Source organism: Rhamphochromis sp. 'chilingali' (genome assembly GCF_963969265.1).
Source record: "Rhamphochromis sp. 'chilingali' genome assembly, chromosome: 7".
NCBI lineage: Eukaryota > Metazoa > Chordata > Actinopteri > Cichliformes > Cichlidae > Rhamphochromis > Rhamphochromis sp. 'chilingali'.
Genome location: NC_137934.1, coordinates 247,897 through 271,462, shown reverse-complemented (window position 1 = coordinate 271,462; position 23,566 = coordinate 247,897). Strand labels below are relative to the sequence as shown.

The 23,566-nt window shown below is 44.5% G+C and overlaps 1 protein-coding gene across 11 annotated transcripts in view; it reads left to right on the top strand.

Moving 5' to 3' along the window:
* The window catches only part of LOC308399211 (pleckstrin homology domain-containing family A member 5-like), a 190,036-nt gene extending 167,997 nt beyond the window's left edge, over positions 1-22,039 (top strand). For 6 of the 11 annotated variants that reach the window (XM_080886305.1, XM_080886314.1, XM_080886313.1 and 3 more), the window contains 7 exons: positions 500-621; positions 2,984-3,175; positions 3,270-3,413; positions 4,142-4,261; positions 7,736-7,881; positions 8,127-8,281; positions 21,677-22,039. In XM_080886305.1, the coding sequence (XP_080742431.1) occupies positions 500-621; positions 2,984-3,175; positions 3,270-3,413; positions 4,142-4,261; positions 7,736-7,881; positions 8,127-8,281; positions 21,677-21,711 (914 nt within the window). In that variant the 3' untranslated portion in view covers positions 21,712-22,039. Of the gene's footprint in view, positions 1-499; positions 622-821; positions 961-2,983; positions 3,176-3,269; positions 3,414-4,141; positions 4,262-7,735; positions 7,882-8,126; positions 8,282-8,814; positions 10,268-21,676 lie in introns of those variants that run through there. The other 5 variants (XM_080886307.1, XM_080886304.1, XM_080886308.1 and 2 more) reach the window with 5 other exon arrangements.
* Positions 22,040-23,566: the final 1,527 nt, after the last annotated feature.

The window sequence follows — 23,566 nt, the reverse complement described above, 5'->3', positions numbered from 1 at the left end:
TGCAAGTTCTTGGTGACAAATTAATGCAACACTGGATGGAAATAAATGTTGTGACATTGCAGAAGCTTGTGGAGACAATGCCACAGCAGATGCATGCCGTAATCAAAGCTAAAGGCAGTCCAACTACGTACTAGAGTTTTTTTGGTGGCGATGGTTTTTTGGTCGGGGAATGTATCTGTTAAAGGGTATTAATAGTAAAGACAGATCTGGGCTATCTTATATTATTCAATCAATTCGTCAAGTTTTAGAAGATGTCATTCATGGTCACTGAATGTAGAAAGTGTTTACTGGCCACAGGTGAGGCTTTGTCCTTTGACCTTTTCAGGCCTTCATCAGCCCTACTGGAAAGAATATTTCTCTCACATCTGTGTTGGTAACGTTGGGACCTCATACTAACTTGGTTCAGTTAAAACACATAGCCTATATATTGTTTTTAGTCCTTTTAGTTGTTTTTCATTAATGTGTGAGTGAGAGCATTTTCCGGCTGTTTCTCCAACAGTGTCCCCGTACCGAGTGGGTGTCATCCCCCCCAGGACCAAATCCCCAATGAGCCCTGCCGAGTCCTCCACTATTGCTTCCTACGTTACCCTGAGGAAGACCAAGAAACCTGAATCCAGATCTGTAAGTTTCACCTTTATAGTGTGGTAAATCTGTTGCACTACGAGGGCAAGTCATGTCTGACGCATTTATTCGGAGTACATAAAAGGAAATGAAGCACTCTCTCACTGACCGCTCGTAAATATAGATCAGAAGCAGAATCATCTTCATTTGGTGACTCTGTTCTCTCTCTCTATATATATATATATATATATAACACCCAGCACGCCCCTGCGGGCGGTTTATCCTTCAGGCTCGGGTCCTCTACCAGAGGCCTGGGAGCTTGAGGGTCCTGCAGTATCTTAGCTGTTCCCAGGACTGCGCTCTTCTGGACAGAGATCTCCGATGTTGTTCCCGGGATCTGCTCCAGCTTCTCGTGTTCCTTCTTCCTGATATTGCTGTCATTGGGAACCGCTACATCGATCACTACGGCCGTCTTCTTCTGTTTGTCTACCACCACTATGTCCGGTTGGTTAGCCACCACCATTTTGTCCGTCTGTATCTGGAAGTCCCACAGGATCTTAGCTCGGTCATTCTCCACCACCTTTGGGGGCATCTCCCATTTTGACCTCGGGACTTCCAGGTTATACTCGGCACAGATGTTCCTGTACACTATGCCGGCCACTTGGTTATGGCGTTCCATGTATGCCTTGCCTGCTAGCATCTTGCACCCTGCTGTTATGTGCTGGATTGTCTCTGGGGCATCTTTACACAGCCTGCACCTGGGGTCTTGCCTGGTGTGATAGACCCCAGCCTCTATGGATCTTGTGCTCAGAGCTTGTTCTTGTGCTGCCATGATTAGTGCCTCTGTGCTGTCTTTCAGTCCAGCTTTGTCCAGCCACTGGTAAGATTTCTGGATATCAGCCACCTCCTCTATCTGCCGGTGGTACATACCGTGCAGGGGCCTGTCCTTCCATGATGGTTCCTCGTCTCCCTCCTCTTTCTTGGGTTTCTGCTGCCTGAGGTATTCACTGAGCACTCGGTCAGTTGGGGCCATCTTCCCAATGTATTCTTGGATGTTCGTTGTCTCATCCTGGACTGTGGTGCTGACACTCACCAGTCCCCGGCCCCCTTCCTTCCGCTTAGCGTACAGCCTCAGGGTGCTGGACTTGGGGTGAAACCCTCCATGCATGGTAAGGAGCTTTCTTGTCTTTATGTCAGTGGCTTCTATCTCCTCCTTTGGCCAGCCTATTACCCCAGCAGGGTACCTGATCACGGGCAGGGCGTACGTGTTGATGGCCCGGATCTTGTTCTTACCATTCAGCTGACTCCTCAGGACTTGCCTGACCCTCTGCAGGTACTTGGTGGTTGCAGCTTTTCTAGCGGCCTCTTCATGGTTCCCATTCGCCTGCTGGATCCCCAGGTACTTGTAGCTGTCCTCTATGTCTGCAATGTTGCCTTCTGGTAGTTCAATCCCCTCAGTTCTGACTACCTTCCCTCTCTTTGTTACCATCCGACTACACTTCTCCAGTCCGAACGACATTCCAATGTCATTGCTGTATAGCCTGGTAGTATGGATCAGTGAATCGATGTCTCGTTCACTCTTGGCATACAGCTTGATGTCATCCATGTACAGGAGGTGGCTGACAACTGCTCCGTTCCGTAGTCGGTATCCGTAGCCAGTCTTGTTAATGATCTCACTGAGGGGGTTCAGGCCTATGCAGAACAGCAGTGGGGACAGAGCATCTCCTTGGTAGATCCCGCACTTGATAGTGACTTGTGCTATGGGCTTGGAGTTGGCCTCTAGTGTTGTACGCCACATCCCCATTGAGTTCCTGATGAAGGCTCTTAGGGTCCCATTGATCTTGTACAGGTCTAGGCATTCCAGTATCCAGCTGTGGGGCATTGAGTCATAGGCCTTCCTCTAATCAGTCCAGGCAGTGCACAGGTTGGTCAGCCTGGTCTTGCAGACTTGGCTGACTGCTCGGTCTACCAGCAGCTGGTGTTTCGCTCCTCTGGTAATTCCTTTGTCATGAGGAGTGTGCATTGAGCCACATGCCTGTTCATCTTAGCCGCTATGATGCCTGACAGGAGCTTCCATGTGGTGCTGAGACACACAGTGTGGTGTCAAACTAGTATAACTGTAGTGTATTTTTGTGAGCTAGTTACAGTAAAAGGCAGCGTAGTCACTTTGTATTCACACATGATTAATATCTACATGAACAACATGATGACCCTGCACTTACTCCAGAGCTCGGGTCGTTAAAGGCCAACAAAACAAAGTAACTGGAGCTGAAGTCTTCTGGGGAAATGTGAACTTCTTTGTGGCAATATTTAAATTTCAGACTGTGCTTGCAAGTGAATTTTTAATCTTTTGTTAAAATGTTGCATACCCTCTCTGAAAGCCACAGTCACAGTTTGAGGTGAAAAGTCTTTTCCCGTGCAGGATCGTCCCAAAAGTGCAGTGGATCAAATAGGATTTGGGGAGAGAGAGGTGGGCAGAACAAGGATGAGTGTAGAGGAGCAACTGGATCGACTAAGAAGAAATCAGGAGGCCTTGTTGCTCCGTGAGAAAAAGAAAGAAACCCCAACCCGCTCACCGTCCTTCAGCAAAGACAATCCATTTCTTATTCTGCAGGTGTGTCTCTCACACACACGCTTCAGTTCAGATGTGACCTCTGCGGTTTGAAATCTGTCACTTAACTCAGGGGTTTATGTTCCCCCTTGTGCAGAGTCGTATCCCAGCAGGAGCCGGTGCAGACCCTTTGGAGCTGGAGGCTGCACTGCAGCAGCTGAAGGTGGAGCACAAGGAGCAGAGCAGAGCTTCTGTTGACGCTGCAGGAAACTGCACAGAAAGAACGCTGACTGTTGCAAAGGTTTGAATTTATTCACATTATTTTTGCAATGTACTCACAATTACAGGTGCAAAGGATCGAGGGAATGACAATAGATGAGTTCAGATACCTGTGGACAACCAACCAAAGCAATGCACAATATAAAGGCTGGGACGGTGGAGTAAGTAGACCAGTGTATTAGGGGGGATTTGTGCCAGAAGGAAAACAGTGAAAGGGAAGATGACAAGACGAGCGAAGGTGGAGCAAGAGGTCGGAGTGTTAGGAAACGAATACGTCGACTCAGGCTGTGCAGTTTGGAGACGAGGTTGGAGAGGCAAAGATATTTAAGGTGGAGCTGCCAGGCAGAATGAAAAGAGGAGGACCACAGAGAAAATTCATGGATGTAGTAAACAAGGGAATGCAGAGGGCTGATATAAACAGAAGAGGATGCAAGGATTAGAGTGAGGGAGGCAGATGTGACCACACGGAGAAGTCACAGCCAAAGTCAGTAACTCTGCACCACTACTGGGCTGGAGTGAGACTACTATTGATAACATTTTCATCCAAGACTTAGAAGCTTCACGCAAAAACAGCGACATATGACCTTCATGAGATGCAAATGTAGACTGCATATTCAGTTTTCTACGTCTTTCTAAGTCTTGTTTTTTGTGGTCTTGTTTCCATTGTGAAAGAGACTGAGTGTTTTTATACACAACACTTGCTGCACTCTGTACACACAGCACCAGAATCATTTTTATTTCTATCTGCAGGAGATGCCCACAGCAGAGGAGGTGAAAAATGGCAAATGTGAGGAAGTAAAGCAAGACGGGAACACGGGCCTGAAGAGTGTGGAAGAGCCACAGGTTACGATGGGCAGATTAGATCATGAGGTACTGTTTTATTTCTCCGGACAGTTGTGTGTAGCAGATAGCAGTGTAAAGATAGTCAATACTGTTTATTAGTATGACCAAACTTGTTTAGTGGTGATAGGAAGGATGTCAGATACTTAAGATCGAGAACTAGAAGGAAACGGCTTTAACTGGGAAACGTGGAAAGTGGGATTTCCATAGAAGCAGGTGGCTGTAATCACACAGCAGCAGAACTGGTGATTCTCCCAAAGGGACTCAGGAAGAGACGAGCCAGTTTCTTAGACGAGCTGCACCAGGAGCAACTGAGTAGACGATCTTAGTGCTCGAGCAGGAATGTACGAACTAAGGAGCTCGATCAGGTAGCTCAGGGCTGTGTTGTTGATCATTTTAAAAGTAAGCAGCAGTATTTTAAATTGGATGTGGAATTTAATGGGTAGCCAGTGCAGGTCAGCTAGAACAGGGGTAATAGAGGCAAACCTCCCAGTTCCCGTCATTTTGAACAGTTTGCAGTCTATGAAGAAGGGCCGAGTGAAGACTGAAATAAAGGGAGTTGCAGTAATCCAGCCTACAGGTCACAAAGGCGTGAACAAGCTTTTCCAGGTCCTTATGCGGAACATAATGCTTAGTCTTAGAAATGAGACGCAGTTGGTAGAAACTAGATCTAACTACAGCGGACACTTTGCAGCAACACACCCAAACTGCTAACAGTGTCAGAGAGGGAGCTGGCAAGGGAACCAAAGGCATCACAAAACTGTCCACGAGGAATATTACTATCAAACACAATGATTTTAGTTTCCTAAGAGCCACTCTTTGAAAGCAGTGCAGAGACCAGGCAGGATCAGTAGATCTGTATATCGTCAGCGTAACAGTGATAAGCGATATTGTATTTCTCAAAGATTAGAGAGTAGAATAGGGCCCAGCACAGATCCTTGAGGCACGCCACAGCAGACGGGTGCAGCGGAGGAAGAGCAGGTGCCCAGGTCGACCGAGAAGGACCTGTTGGAGAGGTATGATTTAAACCAACCACGGGCGACACCTCTAATGCCTACAGTATGCTCAAGCCTCTCTAACAAGATGCTGTGATCCACCATGTCAAAAGCCGAGGATAAATGCAATAGAGCTCGGACCGCAGCACGTCCAGTATCAGCAATTAGAAGAAGAACATTAAGGACTCTAAGCTGTGTCAGTGCTGTGACGTGGTTTAAAGGCAGACTGGAATTTATCAATAATGTCGTTCACATCCAAATACGCCTGGACTTGTGAAAGAACTATCCTCTCGACAACTTTAGAGATCGGCCTGTGATTCACATAATTATTACTATCAAGGTTTCTGTTGCTGGACTACGGCATGTTTCAAAGCTGACGGGAGGCAGCCAGAGACTGAAGAAGGATTCATTAAACATAAAATACTGGGTCCAATTACGTCGAAGCAGTCCTTGACTATGCGAGACGGGAGGATATCATATATAGGAGTAGTGTTATTCAGTTGTTCAGCTAATCGCTTCAGAGTAAGGAGTGACACGGGCTCAAACTGATGGAAGGTTGATGAACAACCAGGAGCAGAAACAGGAAGCGAGGAAGAGAAGAAACTTTATCTAAGAAGTGATTTAAAAGTTGTTCACAAAGATCCGGCGAGCACGGCAGCGGCATATCAGGACGGGGATTGACCACCGAATTAAAATTTTAAATAGCGTTCAGGGGTTGTGACCATGAGCCAGGATCATTTTTGATAAGAAAGCCGCTTTCGCCATTTTAGCAGCAGTTTGAAATTTCGAGCGGCTGACACATAGGATTTCACAGGATACCTGGAGTTTATCTTTTCTCCACCTCCTCTCATCATGGCGGCAAACACGTCGTAAGGCGCGTGTGGAGTCGTTTAACCAGCGTTGGGAAAAGGCTGTAGGGCGCTTCATTTTAATGGGTGCAACAGTGTCAAGGATAGAGGAGCATATGGATAACAAGGTGTTTGCAAAGTCTTCAACCATATGAGAGGCAGAACAATCAAAAGAAGTGGACGCAGAATTCAGGAAAGACAGAGAGAAATTTGCCACAGTTTCAGCATCAACTACACGTAAAGCAGGAACTCAGGGTGCAGTATTATCTAAGTCAACATGACTGTGGAGTGGTCAGAGATCCCCACATTGTTTATATCCTTGATGCAAATGTCCAAGCCTTAGCGTGGGTAGGTTCATTTACCCACTGAACGAGGTTAAAAGAGTCAGTTAATGCAAGAAAGTCTTCAGCTGACGGGTCGTCCTTACAGCAGACGTGTATATTAAAATCCAGTAATAAGAACACAGCCATGTTTAAAAAGAACAGATCCTACAAGGTCGGCAAATTCAGAGATAAAAGTCTTATTGTATTTAGGCGGGCGATAGACCGCGACACACAGAGTAGCCTAACAGTCAGTCATCTCCAGCAGCTGAGCCTCAAAGCTGGGGTAGGTAGGGGAGGGGAGCTGCTGGAGGTTATTTTTAAAAACCGAAGCTAAGCCACCACCTCGGCCAGTAAGTCTAAAAAAGGCACAGTCTGGGGGGAGAAGCTCGGAGAAGGGGATGGACTCACCGGGGCGAATCCAGGTCTCCGTCAGGAGTAAAACGTCCAGTCCAGTAGTGAGGAAAAAGTCATTTAAAAGAAAGGTCTTGTTCGCCAGTCACCTGACATTTAGTAAAGCCATACGAGTCCAGGCAGCTAGGTCACCACTGGTAGCACGTCGCAGAGCGCTTAGGTTGTTGTGATGGACGCCACGTCTGGAGGACGTAATCCAGGGTCGAACAGGAAGGCATGCCACTGGAAGGGCTGGGTAGGCTTGTAATCAGCGGGGCAGATCCACCGATGGCTCAGTAGTTTAGCATCAAAGCGGTCTCCGGAGGAGGGGAGGAAGCGTAGACGGCCAGCATATGGATAATCCGTAGCCTTTGCTTTAAGGTAAGCCTTGAGGCGGACGCGGAGACCCCTCCTTTTACCCCGTTTCCTGTAACGTTTCTTGTGCAGGTTGGGAAGGGGTAACCAGGAAATACTGGTGGAGGAGTCTAGCCGTAACAGGGTGGCGTCACCCAGGTTCCAGCATGGATCGAGCGATGCCAGTAAGAGAATCGGAGATTTAAAAGCGTTTGTCTGTCGTAGGTTATTATTGCACAACCACACGATGAGCATAAAACCAAAAAAATAAGGAGTACTATGCCAAAGTCCAGTAAAAGGGGAAGGAAAGGTAGAAAGCAGAAGCACAGGCGAGGACGGCCAGCCACACACACCGGCGCCATCTCAAGAAATGATGATGTCAATAATGCTGACTCAGAATGACATTAGTCGCCCTTTAACAGGCTTCAGCTGTCTGTACCAACTCCAACAGCACACTTCATATCATACAGTCGTAGCTGTTGTGTAAAAACAGCCACAGTCAGTTTGCTTTGAATCATTTCTTAAACTGACACTGCATTTATTTCCAACCTTCAGATCCCTGCATTCTCTCATGAAAGTGAATCTGTGTTTTAGCTGTGTGAGAGTCAAAAGGTGGTGATCCTGGACTTGGGCACGGAGCCTCAGCGGGTGGAGATTGTGAACCTTGAGCCCTTCGAGGACGATGAAAGCCGAGAGCAAGATCTGACCAGCTCACCTACAAATGCCACCACTGAAAACAGGTGTCTGTGTGTGTCTGTTTGTGTCTGTGGGTGTCTGTGGGTGTACCTATCTTTGCACTGACACAACAGCTTAGAGCTACATTGGAAACACAGCTCACTGGAGCACCAACTCGATAGTATTTGTTCTCTGCTGTCATTACAGAGAAAAGCAAAACAAGATGCTGTAAAAATACTGAGCTACAGTCTGATGTCCATCATTGAAACTAATCAGTCGTTATGACCTGTTCTGCTTCTACCAACTGTAGCTTCCAGATTGTTGAGCCTGAGACTCCAAGCCCTGAGCCCGAGGTCGAAGAGATGACACAACCGTCGAGGGGAGATAAGAACCTCGGGAAGAGCCTGGATTCATACAACCAGCTGACAGCAGACAACAAAAAACACAACAACAGTATTTTGGCATGTAAGTCAAAAGTCTTTCAAAGACATTAACTCATCACACGTGAAAACATTTACACTGGTTAATCTTACGGCTTACATATGTCTCATGTATATCGAGATCATCTTTTTTAAACCGACGTTAGTAAAAACTGATTCTCAGGTTAGTTTCATTTTTCCACTGGACATTTTGACCTGATATCAAAGTATCTTTGAACACTACAAACAAGACTAATTTATTTCAGCAGTAACTTTAGCTACGCTCTGTATCCTCACCAATCCTGTGTCATTATCCATGTTTCTGTGTGTACGTATGAGGGAAAGTTCAACGTTGAAAACTGAAATAAGTCAGAAATGTTGTGTGCTGACATCATCGTGGGGCGTTGCACAGGTACATTTAGAAATATACGAGTTATCCAACAGTCGGTGGATATTTTGGCATTGCATAACCAGAATTACAGCTTATTGATTACTAAGCGGAGAAATCACTTTATTTATATTATTGCAACATGTGAATAGATAATACATTTGATCAAATGTGTCATTGAACTTTGGCAGATCTACATTAAGCTAAAAGTATAAGATAAGAAGACTGAAGTGTCGGGGCTGAAACCTTTGCTGCATGAGGAACTTATCCTTGTTCTTCTTCACGCTAACAGCTGCTGCCAGAGGCTTCAGGCTGTGATGTTTACTGTACACCAATCAAGAAGGATAAGCGTGACCCCTCTTATGCTTTCCTGCCTTTAGAAAGCATCTACATGAGTCTTACGTGACCACTTGTGGTTCGATCTAACTTTCCTCTCTGTGTATATAGAAATAAGTGTTTTCATTTTACATGCACCTTTATGCTGCGTCTAACCTGAAGCTGGAATAACTCAGGTGGCTGCTTTCAGTTTTTTTGTTGTATTGGCTGTAGAGGTGGAAGAAAAGCCCACTCTGTGTGTGTTTTGCTGCAGCTGTGAGATGTTCATTCTGATGGCTTTTGTCGTCATGGACCCTGTGACTGTTTTAGGGAGATGAATATTGACCACTGGGCATCTCGCGGTTCAGAAAGCCATAGAATACTGTCATGGTCCTGCGGCCATGACTCAGTGACTTTGTGTTTGTGTTCCTTATTGTTATTATTCTCTTTATTATTCTTGGGCTGTTTTGGGATGGTTTGTGTTTTGGGATTTTAGATACTGGGTTTTGGGTTTGTGCTCCCTCTATTGGTCCCTGGTGTTAGTGTTCCCCTGTCTCGTCAGGTTAATCAGGTCCAGCTGTGTCTCCCACCTGTGTGTGATTTCCCAGTGTCTCTTTGTGTACTTATAGTGTGTGTTTTCCTCTGCTCCTCGTCGCGTCGTCTGTGTTCATACCCTGTGAAATCCCCTGCGTGCTCTCCCTGCTGTTCTCCCTTCATGTTCAGGTTTGCCACTCCTTTGTGTAGTTTCACCCAGTTTAGTTCATCCTTAGTTCTGTTTTGCCATCTCCACTTTATGTTTGATATTGTCAATAAATCGCCTTCACATCTGAGTAAGTGCTGCATTTGAGTCCTCCTTTCCACTCTTCACACGGCCGCTGCCCCGGACCGTGACAAATACACTGTAATGGAGAGATAAGAGAAATACAAGGAAGCTACACAAGACACATGTTTTCTGCTTTGAATGGTTTGAAATGTTTGGAAATGCCAAAATTCTTCTTTCCCCTTCCCCACATCTGTCTCAGAGCCTACAGACATTCTTGGACTTGAAGCTTGGTTTGTCCTCTACGGCAGTGTTTCCCAGCCTTTTGGAGCCACGGCAAATATTTCATGTTAGAAAAATTACACTAAACAAAAATGTCACAAAAAGCATATTAATAATTTCCCCCCGCGCAGCAGGTATAGCTGACTTGGCTCAGGTTGTGCCCAGCATAGCTTCTTTGCTTTCTTCTGACCACTACTCCTGCCAGGGCCTTCATCTGGGTCGGAGTTTTCTGCAGGACCAAGTCAGCCTGACTGGTTCTTTTCAAATATTTATCTGTTACGCGCTGCTATGGGCTCAAAATGTGGTCATAAATATTTTGTATGTGTAAAAAAGATTTGTGTGTGCGTAAAAAAGATTTGTGTGTGTAAAAAAGATTTGTGTGTGCATAAAAAAGATTTGTGTGTGTGTGTAAAAAAGAATTTGTGTGTGGACTTAGAAAAAAAAAAAACCCTGCAAGTTACAAGTACGGATTTTGACCCTATTTTTCTTCCTTTCATCTGATTGGTCAATGTCATGTCAATCACAAATGTAACAATCCAATCAGAGAACAGATGGGTTTGGCTGTCGGAGGGGAGCTTTTTTTGAACTGCAGGTCCTTGAAGGGTGATACAGTTTGAAGCTGGAGGATCTCTATATAAATATCCGATAGCAGCTAGGTCCCCTAACTTTCAGTAGCTGTTGAAAGGAAAAAGTTGTGCTATATCAGTGGTTAGAAATACCGTTATTACTTTAGGATTAGTTTAACACAAAGTCAGGGCTGACCTGGGACCATTGCTGTGAGTCACAGTGCGCAGCATAAAAGTCCTTTCACATCGGACGCAGGATGTGCTGCTAATGCTAACTGCTAACTAAAAGCAAAGGATCCAGAATTTGTTGCGCTGGCTGCTGGGCTCTGTGTGCAGCAGCTCTACCTGCACTAGATGCACCTGCTCCTTGTCTTTTCTATCTCTGACTTTATGTCCTCTACAAGTGTTTTTTTTTTTTTTGCTGGTTCTTCAAATGTTCAATAAAAACATGTATGCTAATTCATAACGAAGAAAGCTTTGTAATGAAGACTGTCATTTCCAAAACACTGCCCGCCCCCACCCCGCGGTCCGCAGCGCTGTTGAAAAGGCTGTGGAAGTCCCTGTATTAAACACTTAGTCCTGTGACACAAAAATCACCAAACTCGGACGACCACAGACTGTTTTCCTTCGTGGTGATGAAGGAAAACGCTGGGTTGGCATGTAAAAGGGCATTTATTCCCTTCAAAGACCTGCAGTTCAAAAAAAGCGCCCCTCCGACAGCCAAACCCATCTGTTCTCTGATTGGATTGTTACATTTGTGATTGACATGACATTGACCAATCAGATGAAAGGAAGAAAAATAGGGTCAAAATCCGTACTTGTAACTTGCAGGGGTTTTTTTCTAAGTCCACACACGAATATTTTTTACGCACACACAAATTCTTTTTTACACATACAAATCTTTTTTACAAGTACAAAATATTTATGACCACATTTTGAGCCCATACGCTGCGTCGTCTCACAGCATGACGATTATGTCATTTCTTCTTCTGTTTTACTGGCAGTTGACAACCCATTTATTAGACCAGGTAGTTGTACTGCCCTCTAGTGGAAGAGAATGTAATTGTTCTGCCCGTTACTCACGCCAATCACTTAGAGCAGGGGTGTCCAACTCCAGGCCTCGAGGGCCGGTGTTCTGCAGGTTTTAGATCTCACCCTGGGTCATCACATCTGAATCAAATGATTAGTTCATTATCAGGTCTGTGAAGAACTTCAAGACATGTTGAGGAGGTCATTTAGCCATTTAAATAGGCTGTGTTGGATCAAGGATCTAAAACCTGCAGGAAACCAGCTTAGAGTACTAATCAGGTAGAACCAGAGGCTGTATCCCAATTCAGGGTCTGCAGCCTTAAAGGCCGCATTTTAAGGCCGATCACGTCACAGCGACGCAACGAAGACTGTCTGTTGTGAAATCTGTTTATGTTGTCCTAGTAAGGCTACCATGAGGGCAGCCACTAGAGGTCGCTAGAGGACGGGTGTATATGTGTTTTTTCCAGAAATTGATGTAGCGACAGACACTGCTGCTACAACTCAATAAAAAGTGGTTCGTGCTTGAGAACCCTGCGTCTTATTGCCTCCGAACATGACATGGTGTCAGAATTGAGGACTTCACGCCGAGTTACACGAAGAAATGGCTAAATTTGGACCTCCGGAGCCGTTCGACTTTACACAGCCGGCAGAGTGGCCGATATGGCGGCAGAGATTCTCCCGTTTTCGAGTGGCGTCCAAGCTAGGGATGGAGAGCGGCGAAGTGCAGGTGAACTCGCTTCTTTACTCCATGGGGAGAGATGCCGAACCAATATATGGCTCATTTGTGTTTCCTGCTGCTACGGAGGCCAGGCCAAGTCCGCAGTTTGAGTATGATCTGGTTATACAAAAGTTCGATGAGCACTTTGTCCCAAAGAGAAACGTTATCCACGACCGCGCCTGTTTTCACAAACGGAGCCAGAGGGCCGGGGAGACGGTCGAGGCTTTCGTGCGGGGCCTGTACGAGCTCGCGCAGCACTGCGAGTTCGGCGGCAGTAAAGACGAGCAGATCCGGGATCCTATCGTCATTGGATTAATTGACAAAGATGTTTCACAAAAACTCCAGCTCGAGGTGGACTTAACTTTGGATAAAGCCATTCAACTAGCACGCCAGAGTGAACAAGTCAAACAGCAAAGTGCAGACCGAGTGGAAAGCACGGTGAATGAGGTGAAACAGAGGCATTATAACAGCATGAGAAGGAGTTACTACCAACCTCATCAGGTACGTGAGCAACAACATGGTGAGAGTAAACCAAAATGCCAAAGATGCAACAGGGTGCATGACAAAAGAGAAAACTGCCCAGCCCGCAATAAAAGATGCAGAAAGTGCAATAAGTTGGGACACTTTGAAGTTGTATGCAAAACCAAAATGCTAAAAGAGGTCAGGGCTGAGGCTGTAGAGGACTCAGATGAGGATTCATTCTTCATAGGGGAGCTTTTCCTAGGAGCAGTAATTGAGCCAAAAACAACAGTCATTGAGGAGTCAGGCTCAGATGCCGACTGGGACATTGAGCTATTGGTAAATGGCAGTCCAGTTGATTTCAAAATTGATACAGGCGCAGACACCACTGTTATGACAGAAACGACCCTTAATAAGCTACAGCAGAGACCCAAACTTATCCAGTGTAAGCCAACTGTGTACAGCCCTGGTGGAAAAGTCAAGTGCATGGGTAAATTCCTTGCTACTACAGAGTACAAAGGCCAAAAGTACCAGTACTGGATTACAGTTATAAAAGGGCAATATGCAAGTAACCTACTGGGGAAGACAGTAGCAAAGCGCATGGGATTAGTCACTAGAGTTAACAAAATCAGTAGTGACTTAAAAGAGGATGTGTTCGGAGAAATTGGCCTGCTGAACTGTGAACCTGTAAAAATCGAGCTGACCGAAGATGCAGTGCCGTACAGTGTAACCACCCCACGCCGGGTGCCTTTTCCTCTCCTCCCAAAAGTGGAAAAGGAAATAAAGCGCATGCTCAAACTTGGCATCATTGAGGAAGTCACCGAGCCAACAGACTGGTGTGCACCAATGGTGCCTGCTCCAAAGCGCAACAAGGATGAGGTCAGGGTGTGTGTGGACTTAAAACGTCTGAATAAGGGAGTAAAGCGTGAACGGTACATCTTGCCCACATTGGATGACATAACTCCTAAGTTAGCAGGGGCTAAAGTTTTCTCCACTTTGGATGCCTCCAGTGGGTTCTGGCAAATACCACTGGATCCCAGCTGCCAAAAACTAACCACGTTCATAACTCCCATGGGCAGGTTTTGCTTCAGACGCCTGCCATTTGGCATAACTTCAGCACCCGAGATCTTCCAGCGGCTCATGAGCACCTTGCTCAAGGGCCTAGAGGGGACTGTCGTCGTGATGGACGACATATTGGTTTTCGGGGCTAACAAAGAGGAACATGACAAACGCTTAGGTGCAGTATTACAGACAATCAAAGCATCAGGACTTAAGCTCAACAGGTCCAAGTGCCACTTTGGAAAGAATGAACTACAGTTCTTCGGTCACATCATCAGTGCGGATGGTGTGAAACCTGATGATGGCAAGGTGGAGGCTATTGCCAGGATGCCCAGCCCCACCAATGTAGAACAACTCAGGCAGGTACTGGGATTAATAAACTATGTTGGAAAATTCCTGCCAGGCCTGTCCACGGTGCTGCACCCCCTCTCCAATCTACTCAAAAAAGAGACTGTATGGGTGTGGGGCGAGCCTCAGGAGCAAGCATTCAACAAAGCAAAAGCAATGCTCGTGGCTGCACCAGCACTTTGTTATTATGATGCAGGCCGACCAACAGTTGTCAGTGCGGACGCCAGCAGCTATGGCCTGGGTGCTGCACTGTTACAGGACAATGACGGGGAGTTACGGCCTGTTGCCTTTTGTTCTCGCACGCTCACAGACGCAGAGAAAAGATATTCGCAGATCGAAAAAGAGTGTTTAGCATCTGTCTGGGCCTGCGAACGTTTTACCCGCTACATCCAAGGCATGGGTCATGTACGTCTACAAACTGACCATAAGCCCTTGGTGCCTTTGATCAACTCATACGACCTTGATAAAACGCCACTGAGATGTCAGAGATTGCTGATGCGACTGATGCGATTCAATGTCACTGCTGAGCATGTTCCCGGTAAACAGTTAGTGGTGGCGGACGCACTCTCCAGACATCCACTGCACGGATGCTACCCGTCCGAGACAGACAGCCATGTCAAGGCATATGTGAGCAACGTAGTGACAAGCAAACCTATCAAGTCACATAAGTTGGAGGAAATTCGTAGAGCTACACAGAGGGACCCAGAGCTTCAAAAAGCAATCATCTTCATCAGACAAGGGTGGCCTCGGAGAATGGCAAAGAGCTCACCACTGCAAGGCTTTTATGCAGCCAGAAGCCACCTTTCAGAATCAGATGGTCTAGTGCTCTACCACGATCGCATCGTAATTCCCACAGCACTTAGACCCAGTGTCCTTGACCAATTACATGAAGGCCACCAAGGACTAACTAAATGTAGAGAGCGCGCAAGATCAACAGTGTGGTGGCCCAACATTGGACTTCAAATAACACATAAGGTGAGGTCATGCAACTTTTGCAGAGAGCACAAGCCTACACAGCGACGGGAACCTCTCGTGACTACTCCTCTGCCCAATGGCCCCTGGCAAAAGATTGCAGCTGATCTTTGCGAGCTTGAGGGTAAGAACTTTCTTGTCGTTGTTGACTATTTTTCAAGAGACATTGAGATTGCTTCCCTCACTACAACAACCAGCAGACAGGTCATTAACAAGCTTAAACACATGTTCGTTAGATGGGGCATCCCGTTAGAACTGGTCAGTGATAATGGGACGCAGTTCACATCATCAGAGTTCCAAGACTTCAAACTGAGTTATGGCTTCACCCACACTACGTCGAGCCCTCATTACCCCCAGTCAAATGGAGCTGCTGAAAGAGCTGTCCAAACGGCCAAGTACATTCTCAAACAGCCTGACCCCTGCTTAGCCTTAATGAGTTACCGCTCTACACCATTTGCAGCAACCGGTGCAAGCCCAGCTCAACTTATGACAGGACGTCAAATCCGCACCACCGTCCCAGTACTCGAAAAGACATTGCTGCCCAGTCCAGTCAATAGGGACACAGTGTGCCAAAGAGATGCTGCAGCTAAGGACTCTTACAGATTCTTCTACAACCGCAGACATTCAGCTCGTCCACTTCCTGAGCTTCTCCCGGGCCAGGATGTTGTAGTGAAGCTTGACGGGGAAAAGGGGTGGACTACTCCAGCCAAGGTCATCAGTAAGTCTAAGGAGCCGAGATCCTACTTGGTGGAGATGGCGAATGGGAACGTGACTCGCCGCAACAGACGACACCTTCAGCCTGTCCCAGGCACCGCTGATCCTGAGGAGCAGCAGCAGAGCACTGTTCCAGCTACACCGACTACTCCAACTAAAGGGGCGGCCGCTTCCCAAGAACCACCAGTAAGGCAGACATTGCCAATCCCTGTCCCGGGGTCTCCTCTCCACCCTACCACACCTGTGAGAGTGACTTCCAGGGGGCGGGAAATTAAAGTACCTCTCAGATTCAGAGACTGAGGACTATCTCCTTTCTATGTTCTAAGGGCAGAATAATCCCTTATCAGGACTGAGGGTAGTCTACCCCTGTGATGTCCTGCGTTCTGACAACACTGTTTTATGTTAAAGTACCTTTGTTAAAAGGGGAGATGTTGTGAAATCTGTTTATGTTGTCCTAGTAAGGCTACCATGAGGGCAGCCACTAGAGGTCGCTAGAGGACGGGTGTATATGTGTTTTTTCCAGAAATTGATGTAGCGACAGACACTGCTGCTACAACTCAATAAAAAGTGGTTCGTGCTTGAGAACCCTGCGTCTTATTGCCTCCGAACATGACACTGTCCCAATTCAAAGGCTGCACGAAATGCAGCCCTCAAATGCGTCCTTCGTTTCCCTGGATTTGAAGGATGGGTCCGTGTATCCTCCATGGCCCAACATATCCCAGACTTCATAGCGCGGCGGTGGGTGTGGATAATTTTGCCGGAAAAAAACGGCGGACGGCTGAAGCGGGGCGGAAGAAGAGTAAACTTTCAAAAGTAAGTACTGAATATGATGTCACTTATTTATGTGCGAATGTTTAATAACGAAGAACATTAAACATGACTGTTGGCCACATGTCGGCAAAGTTATGTGACATTAGCGATGTTTGTACTAACTTGGTTTTAAAGCCTTTACTTTAAAATATACGCCGTTCAATAGTCGACCTTAATCTTACAGAGAATGTGATGATTTATGGATAATTAAAGTCAGTCATATATCCACAAACACAACAAGCTGAAAGTCGGTGATGCTGCTCGGTTTGCAGTCCTGAATATCACGGCACAAGCAGGATTCACTGCACTGTTAATGTGAGCTATGTTGCTGCCTCTGTTCGGTGGTGTCGAGCCAAACGGACTTTAACGTGTGTTTGAACGAGCTGACGGTTCACTCGTTAAGCTGAAAGAAAGATGCTTTAATCACAGCAGTCACACATGTGTCCACTGCACCATCTGGAACTCTTCTTGTTTACACTCGTAATAACACAAAAAAAATCCTCCTGTTTGTAGCAGTGTGTACACCTGAGACTGCCACCTGTCTGTCTGTCCTGCACTCTCTCTCTGTTTCTTTCTCTCTGATTGTGGAATAAAAGTATGAACATGTGTTTATAAGTCACACTTGTGTTTGAATCCTGCAGCTTATCACACATTTGATTTCCATGTGTGACGACTGCAAGTGTCCAGAGTGAGGACAGATTGAGGGACCCACTGCTGTACATCATCTGTGAGGCTTTGCAGCCCTGATGATCCACCAGGACAAACTCAGCAGTGTGTGAGGAAGAGGAGGAGGAAGAGCCAGCAGCAGCTGACAGATGGAGAGAATAGACAGACTGTTCCCTGTTTGTGAAGGACTGCTAGGAAAGTTTAAATTCACTAACTGTTCAAGGTTCTTTATTCGTCACATGCATAGTAATACAAGTACAGTGCAAATGTTTGGGCAACCTTGTTAATAGTCATTATTTTCCTGTATAAATTGTTGGTTGTTGCGATAAGAAAATTTCAGTTAAATATATCATTTAGGAGACACACACAGTGATATTTGAGAAGTGAAATGAAATTTATTGGATTTACAGAAAATGTGCAATAATTGTTTAAACAAAATCAGGCAGGTGCATCAATCTGTTGTCATTTTATTGATTCCAAAACCTTCAGAACTAATTATTGGAACTGAAATTGGCTCGGTAACCTCAGTGACCCCTGACCTACATACACAGGTGAATCCAATAATGAGAAAGAGTATTTAAGGGGGTCAAATGATAGTTTCCCTCCTCCTTTAATCTCCTCTGAAGAGTAGCAACACGGGGGTCTCAGAACAACTGTCAAATGACCTGAAGACAAAGATTGTTCAGCATCATGGTTTAGGGGAAGGACACAGAAAGCTGTCTCAGAGATGTAAGCCGTCTGTTCCCACAGTTAGGAACATATTGAGAACATGGAAGACCACAGGCTCAGTTCAAGTTAAGTCTCGAAGTGACAGACCAAGAAAAATCTCAGATAGACAGAAGCGACGGTGAGAACAGTCAGAGTCGACCCACAGACCTGCACCAAAGACCTACAACATCATGTTGCAGCAGATGGAGTAGCTGTGCATCGTTCAACCATTCGGCGCACTTTACACAAGGAGATGCTGCATGTGAGAGTGATGCAGAGGAAGCCTTTGCTCTGCCCACAGCACAAACAGAGCCGCTAAAGCACATTTGGACAAACCAGCTTCATTCTGGAATAAGCTGCTGTGGACTGATGAAAATAAAACTGAGTTATTTGGGCATAACAAGGGGCGTAATGCATCGAGGAAAAAGAACACAGCAGTCCAAGAAAAACAACTGCTGCCTCCAGTAAAATATGGTGCTGGTTCCATCATGCTGTGGGGCTGTGTGGCCAGTGCAGGGACTGGGAATCTTGTCAGAGTTGAGGGACACATGGATTCCACTCAGTATCAGCAGATTCTGGAGAATCAGTGACAAAGCTGAAGCTGCGCCGGGGCTGGATCTTTCAACAAGACAACGACCCGAAACACTGCTGAAAATCCACTAAAGCTTTCATGCAGAGGAACAAGAACAACGTTCTGGAACGTTCATCTCAGCTCAGACCTGAATATTAATGAAAATCTGTGGTGTGAGTTAAAGAGAGCTGTCCATGCTCAGAAGCCATCAAACCTGAATGAACTAGAGATGTTTTGTAAAGAGGAATCGTCCAAAATACCTTCAACCACAATCCAGACTCTCACTGGAACCTACAGGAAGTGTTTAGAGGCTGGAATTTCTGCAAAAGGCAGATCTACTAAATATTGATTTCATTTCTTTTTTTGTTGATTTTGTTTAAACAATTATTGCACACTTTCTGTAAATCCAATAAACTTCATTTCACTTCTCAAATATCACTGTGTGTGTCTCCTATATGATATATTTAACTGACATTTTTTATTGTAACAACGATTTATACAGGAAAATAATGACTATTAACAAGGTTGCCCAAACCTTTGCATCCCACTGTATAACACACAGTGAAATGTAACCTGACACGCTCCTCGTCTGTCCTGAATCAGTCTTATTAGGTAATGTTCAAATAATGTTATCATCCCAGTGTTTCCAGTGTGGGAGAAAGTACTCAGGGCCTTCAAGTTACACACTATGAAAGGCAGCAACAAGTTTAATGTTCAGAAACCTAAAGTCTGTATCAGCAGCAGAATGGAGCTAAAATAAATGTTGGTTTCAGTTCTATGAAGCTTTGAGTATTTTGGATCAGTAGCTGCTGTGTTTGTTGCATCATATTGCGGTAACTGTTTATATGCTTTATATATTCTGAGCTAAGTTGATCTATAGTGTTACATCATATTCTATAAGGATGTTATGTGTTTGTAGACTTTCTGCCCAGTTTGACCCATTTAGCAGACGTCAGCCTGTTTAAGGCTCTGATATCTATTCTGTGTGACTTACAGCAGTTATGACATGGTCTGATTTTCTCACCCAATAAAGGAATATTTCATATATCAGTCTACTCTTCATTCTATCAGACACAGTTATCACAGCTCCTACATTTGCTTTTTACACATATATGTAAGCAATGAGCCAAATTTAGTAATGCCAACGTATTAAAACAATATTTGTCTCTTATATATAACACATCTATAGATACACTGTCAAAGATACTTGTCTTTGAGTGAAGATTTAAGGAAATATAAATAAATGCAACTTGAATCTTTACTGCAGCTCAGTATTTGACACAGAGTTCAAACTCACTGCTGTAATAAATCATAATGATTAATATAATAACTTTAATATTGGCCATATTATATTTACATTACCACAGTGAGATGACTTTAGTCTCATGAACAACATCAGCTAATTGTTATTTACTAGCTGATCTTAAATGACTGTTCAGCACAGAAATGAAGCCCAACAATCGTGTTTTACAGTCCTGTGGTCTCAGCCTCAGATACTCAACTAATCACACAGAGCTCATGTAGAAACAAATGAACAAATATTTTCTCCTTCATTTCTGTCAAACAAAGCTGTTTGAAATGTTTCCAGCTGTTAGTGTCATGGTTGCTAGGCAACCTGGGCAGCATAGCGAAGGCTAGACCGTCCCATTTCAGAAGCCTCGCACTCCCGGCCTTAGCGGTCTTTGAGTGGGCGGCCCTTGTGGACCGTTAAGGCTGCAGACCCTGAATTGGGATACAGCCAGATAATCTTCCACGGCACACCTGATCATTTTTCACGGCACACCGGTGTGCCGCGACACAGCTCTGTGAGACCTTACATAGACAGGTGGGCAACTCTCAGAATCATTTCCAATCAACTGAATTTACTACAGGTGGACTCCAGTGAAGTTGTTGAAACGTCTAACAGATGACCAGTGGAGAGGGGATGCACCTAAGCTCAGTTTTGAGTGTTATGGCAAAGGCTGCATTACTTTTTAATTGTAATACATTTTCAAAAATTTCAAGCCAACATTTTTCACTGTCATTATTTAGTAGAATTTTAGGTGAAAGAATAATTGGATCCATGTTAAGGCTGTAACGTGACAGCATGTGGAACGAGTGAAGCGCTACGAATACTTTCCAGATGCACGGTACAATAAAAACCATAAAATACTAATTAAACACTTTGAATCAACTTCTGTCTTATGACTGATTCATTTCCCGTTAAATATTGACTAATGACTGTTTGTCTCCAATTCATTTCATCTTTATATACAATTGACTGTGATTCTTAAATGCAGCTGAACGTCTTTAGCCTCAGGTTTATTTTTGGACTTACATGCCTCTGTACACTGCTGGTGTACAGAGGCATGTTTTTGATGCTTATACTGTAATCTCCAAATTAAATACACTGTAGAGGATAGTGTCTACTAGAACATGTGCAAAGCTAACAAAATTCACCCCCCATTTTATTAACTACCAGCGTTTGTTAATAATGTTCAACCATATAATTAGTGTTGTTATAGACTGTTATGTGCTGGACCCCCAGCACTGAGTCAACGACGAAACAAGTTCCAAAGAAAGTTCATCTTCATTCACTGCAAACTACAAACCAAAAGTCTGAAAAAGATTTTCTCTTTAATGTTGTTTGTTTCATTGTTGGCCTTTCACGCCGTGTTACGTAAGATATTATGAAGCCAACGATTATTCTTATTATTTATAAAAAACATCTTGTTTTTTATAATCAGCAGTGCTCTCCACTGTGCAAGTATAACAACAACAACAACAACAACAACAACAACAACAACAACAACAACAACAACAACAACAACAACAACAACAACAACAACAACAACAACAACAACAACAACAACAATAATAATAATAATAATAATAATAATATACCAGTTGCAACTAAATCACTTTCTATCTTATGACTCACCAAATACTTGTTCCAATTCTCTAGAAGGATTATCTTCTAATACCCAATAGTTTTAGTGTTAATAAACCTACATCGATGGTTAAAGTACTAGTAGGTAAATAAGTAAAAAAGAACAGCACTAATCTAAATTTCATTCTCCTCTTCTTCTCTTTGCAGCGCAGACGTTCACTTTGGTGAGCAGTGACACATGAGCAATGGCGGCCTGGACATCCTCACTGGCGTCCCATTGAGCTCAAATGTATCCAGCCTGCACAGAGCAATGCTTCCTGCATTTACAACTAAATCTGTTGGCACTAGTGTTACGTGCCAATACAGAGACGGAGACTGAGAGGATGATGATTCAGACTGACCGACACCTAGACGACCAGCCATCATATTCAAAGAGGCAGAAATTCTGTATCTTTAGTGCTCATTAGATCTGCCGGCACATACTCTGTCCTTAAGCAAAACACATTCTGTGGAGATGTCAGCATATTCTAGGACTGTAAAATGGTTTAGTTTAAAAATTATGTGGTTTAACTACAAAATGCCTGAAGAAGCCCAGAAATTCATTGCTGTAGTGTTACAATAAAGCTTTGTTCAGCATTCAAACAGCTGTGCAAAATATGATTAAAAGCAAAGTGCAATTCCAACTCCAAAGTTAAAGTACAAGTTATTAAATGTTTAAAAGATCAATTTTATTTACATAGCACCAAATCACAACAGTCACCTCATGAACTGTATATAGGAAAGAAGGACCGTGTAATTGTGCAAGCACTTGGCGACAGCAGAAAGGAAAAACTCCAGTTTAACAGGAACAAACTTCCAGCAGAACCAGTATCAGGGAGGTGCAGCCATTTGCCATGGCTGGTTGTTGATGTGAGGAAGATGGGATAAAGAGAGCCAGAGATGATAATTATTACTAATGATTAAATGCAGAGAGGTGTATAAACACAGAGTGGAGAAAAAAACCTTCACTCTCCACACGTTTCAGAAAGTTTAAGGAGTGTTAAAATACGGGAGCAAACCTGGTCTCAGTTTTTAATGTTTCACGCATCTAATTCAGTATATTGAAAACACTGCATTTCTCAGCTCAGATTTAATGTTTGATATGTTGCCTTTGTACTATTTTTTTTAATTGAATAAGGCTTTAAATAATCAAACAAGTCAAATTACTTTTTACACAGTGCCCCTGCTTTTTGGGAATGTGTTGTAAACAGGAAGGAGTTAACCAGCGAGCAGGTGACCAAACCCCAGATGAAAGGGAAAGGTTTGCCTTTTCCAGGCAGAATGTAGCCACTGCTCTGGTGTAAATACTTCTGAGTAGCCCTGAAAAGCCGAGTGGAGCCTGATGCTGACTGGAAAGGATTTAGACCTCGCAGGAGACGGATAGCGTCCAGTCACTTTTATGGACCGTGTAATTTAGTTAGCTTCATAAAATTTGGGTGGTTTACTGATAATGGCTTTGTAATCTGTGGCACATGAGCAATCCAAAGCATTTCCATGATCCAAAAGGCCCACATATAGCAGAGTAACAAACCATTCATCTTGTAAATGGAAATTATGACACGTGGCTCCTTCCTAACCTCAGGACAAATGGCCAGTCCTAACATAAAGTGTTTGTAAATGTCTTTGGAAATAGCTGGATAAATCCCTGTAATCTAGACTCAGACAGATGTGGTGTAAGGGGGTGATGGAGAAACCAGTGGACTGTTCTGTTTAGTCTGAGGTTAGCACTAACCCCATCAAGTATCTGAAGGGTGTACTCCTGAGTGAGGGGAAACTAAGCAGATTGGACTGGACATTCAGTTTAAGGGTTAAGCTTTTAATTTAATCATCAGTTTTGACATCAAGCACATCCATATAGTTTATTTGGCTGAGTTCAGGTGACGTGATATTTTGCAGTTGCTCACTGTATTGTGCCTTTTCGTGTGCATTCGTGTTTCGGAGTGAGAGGCAGTGGAACATGGGACTGAAAGGAAGGAGGACCTGAAGTTGACAGAGATCCCTCCCATTTACCAACCCGGTCATGTTCAAATCTTCGCCTGTGCTTCAACCTTTGTAGTA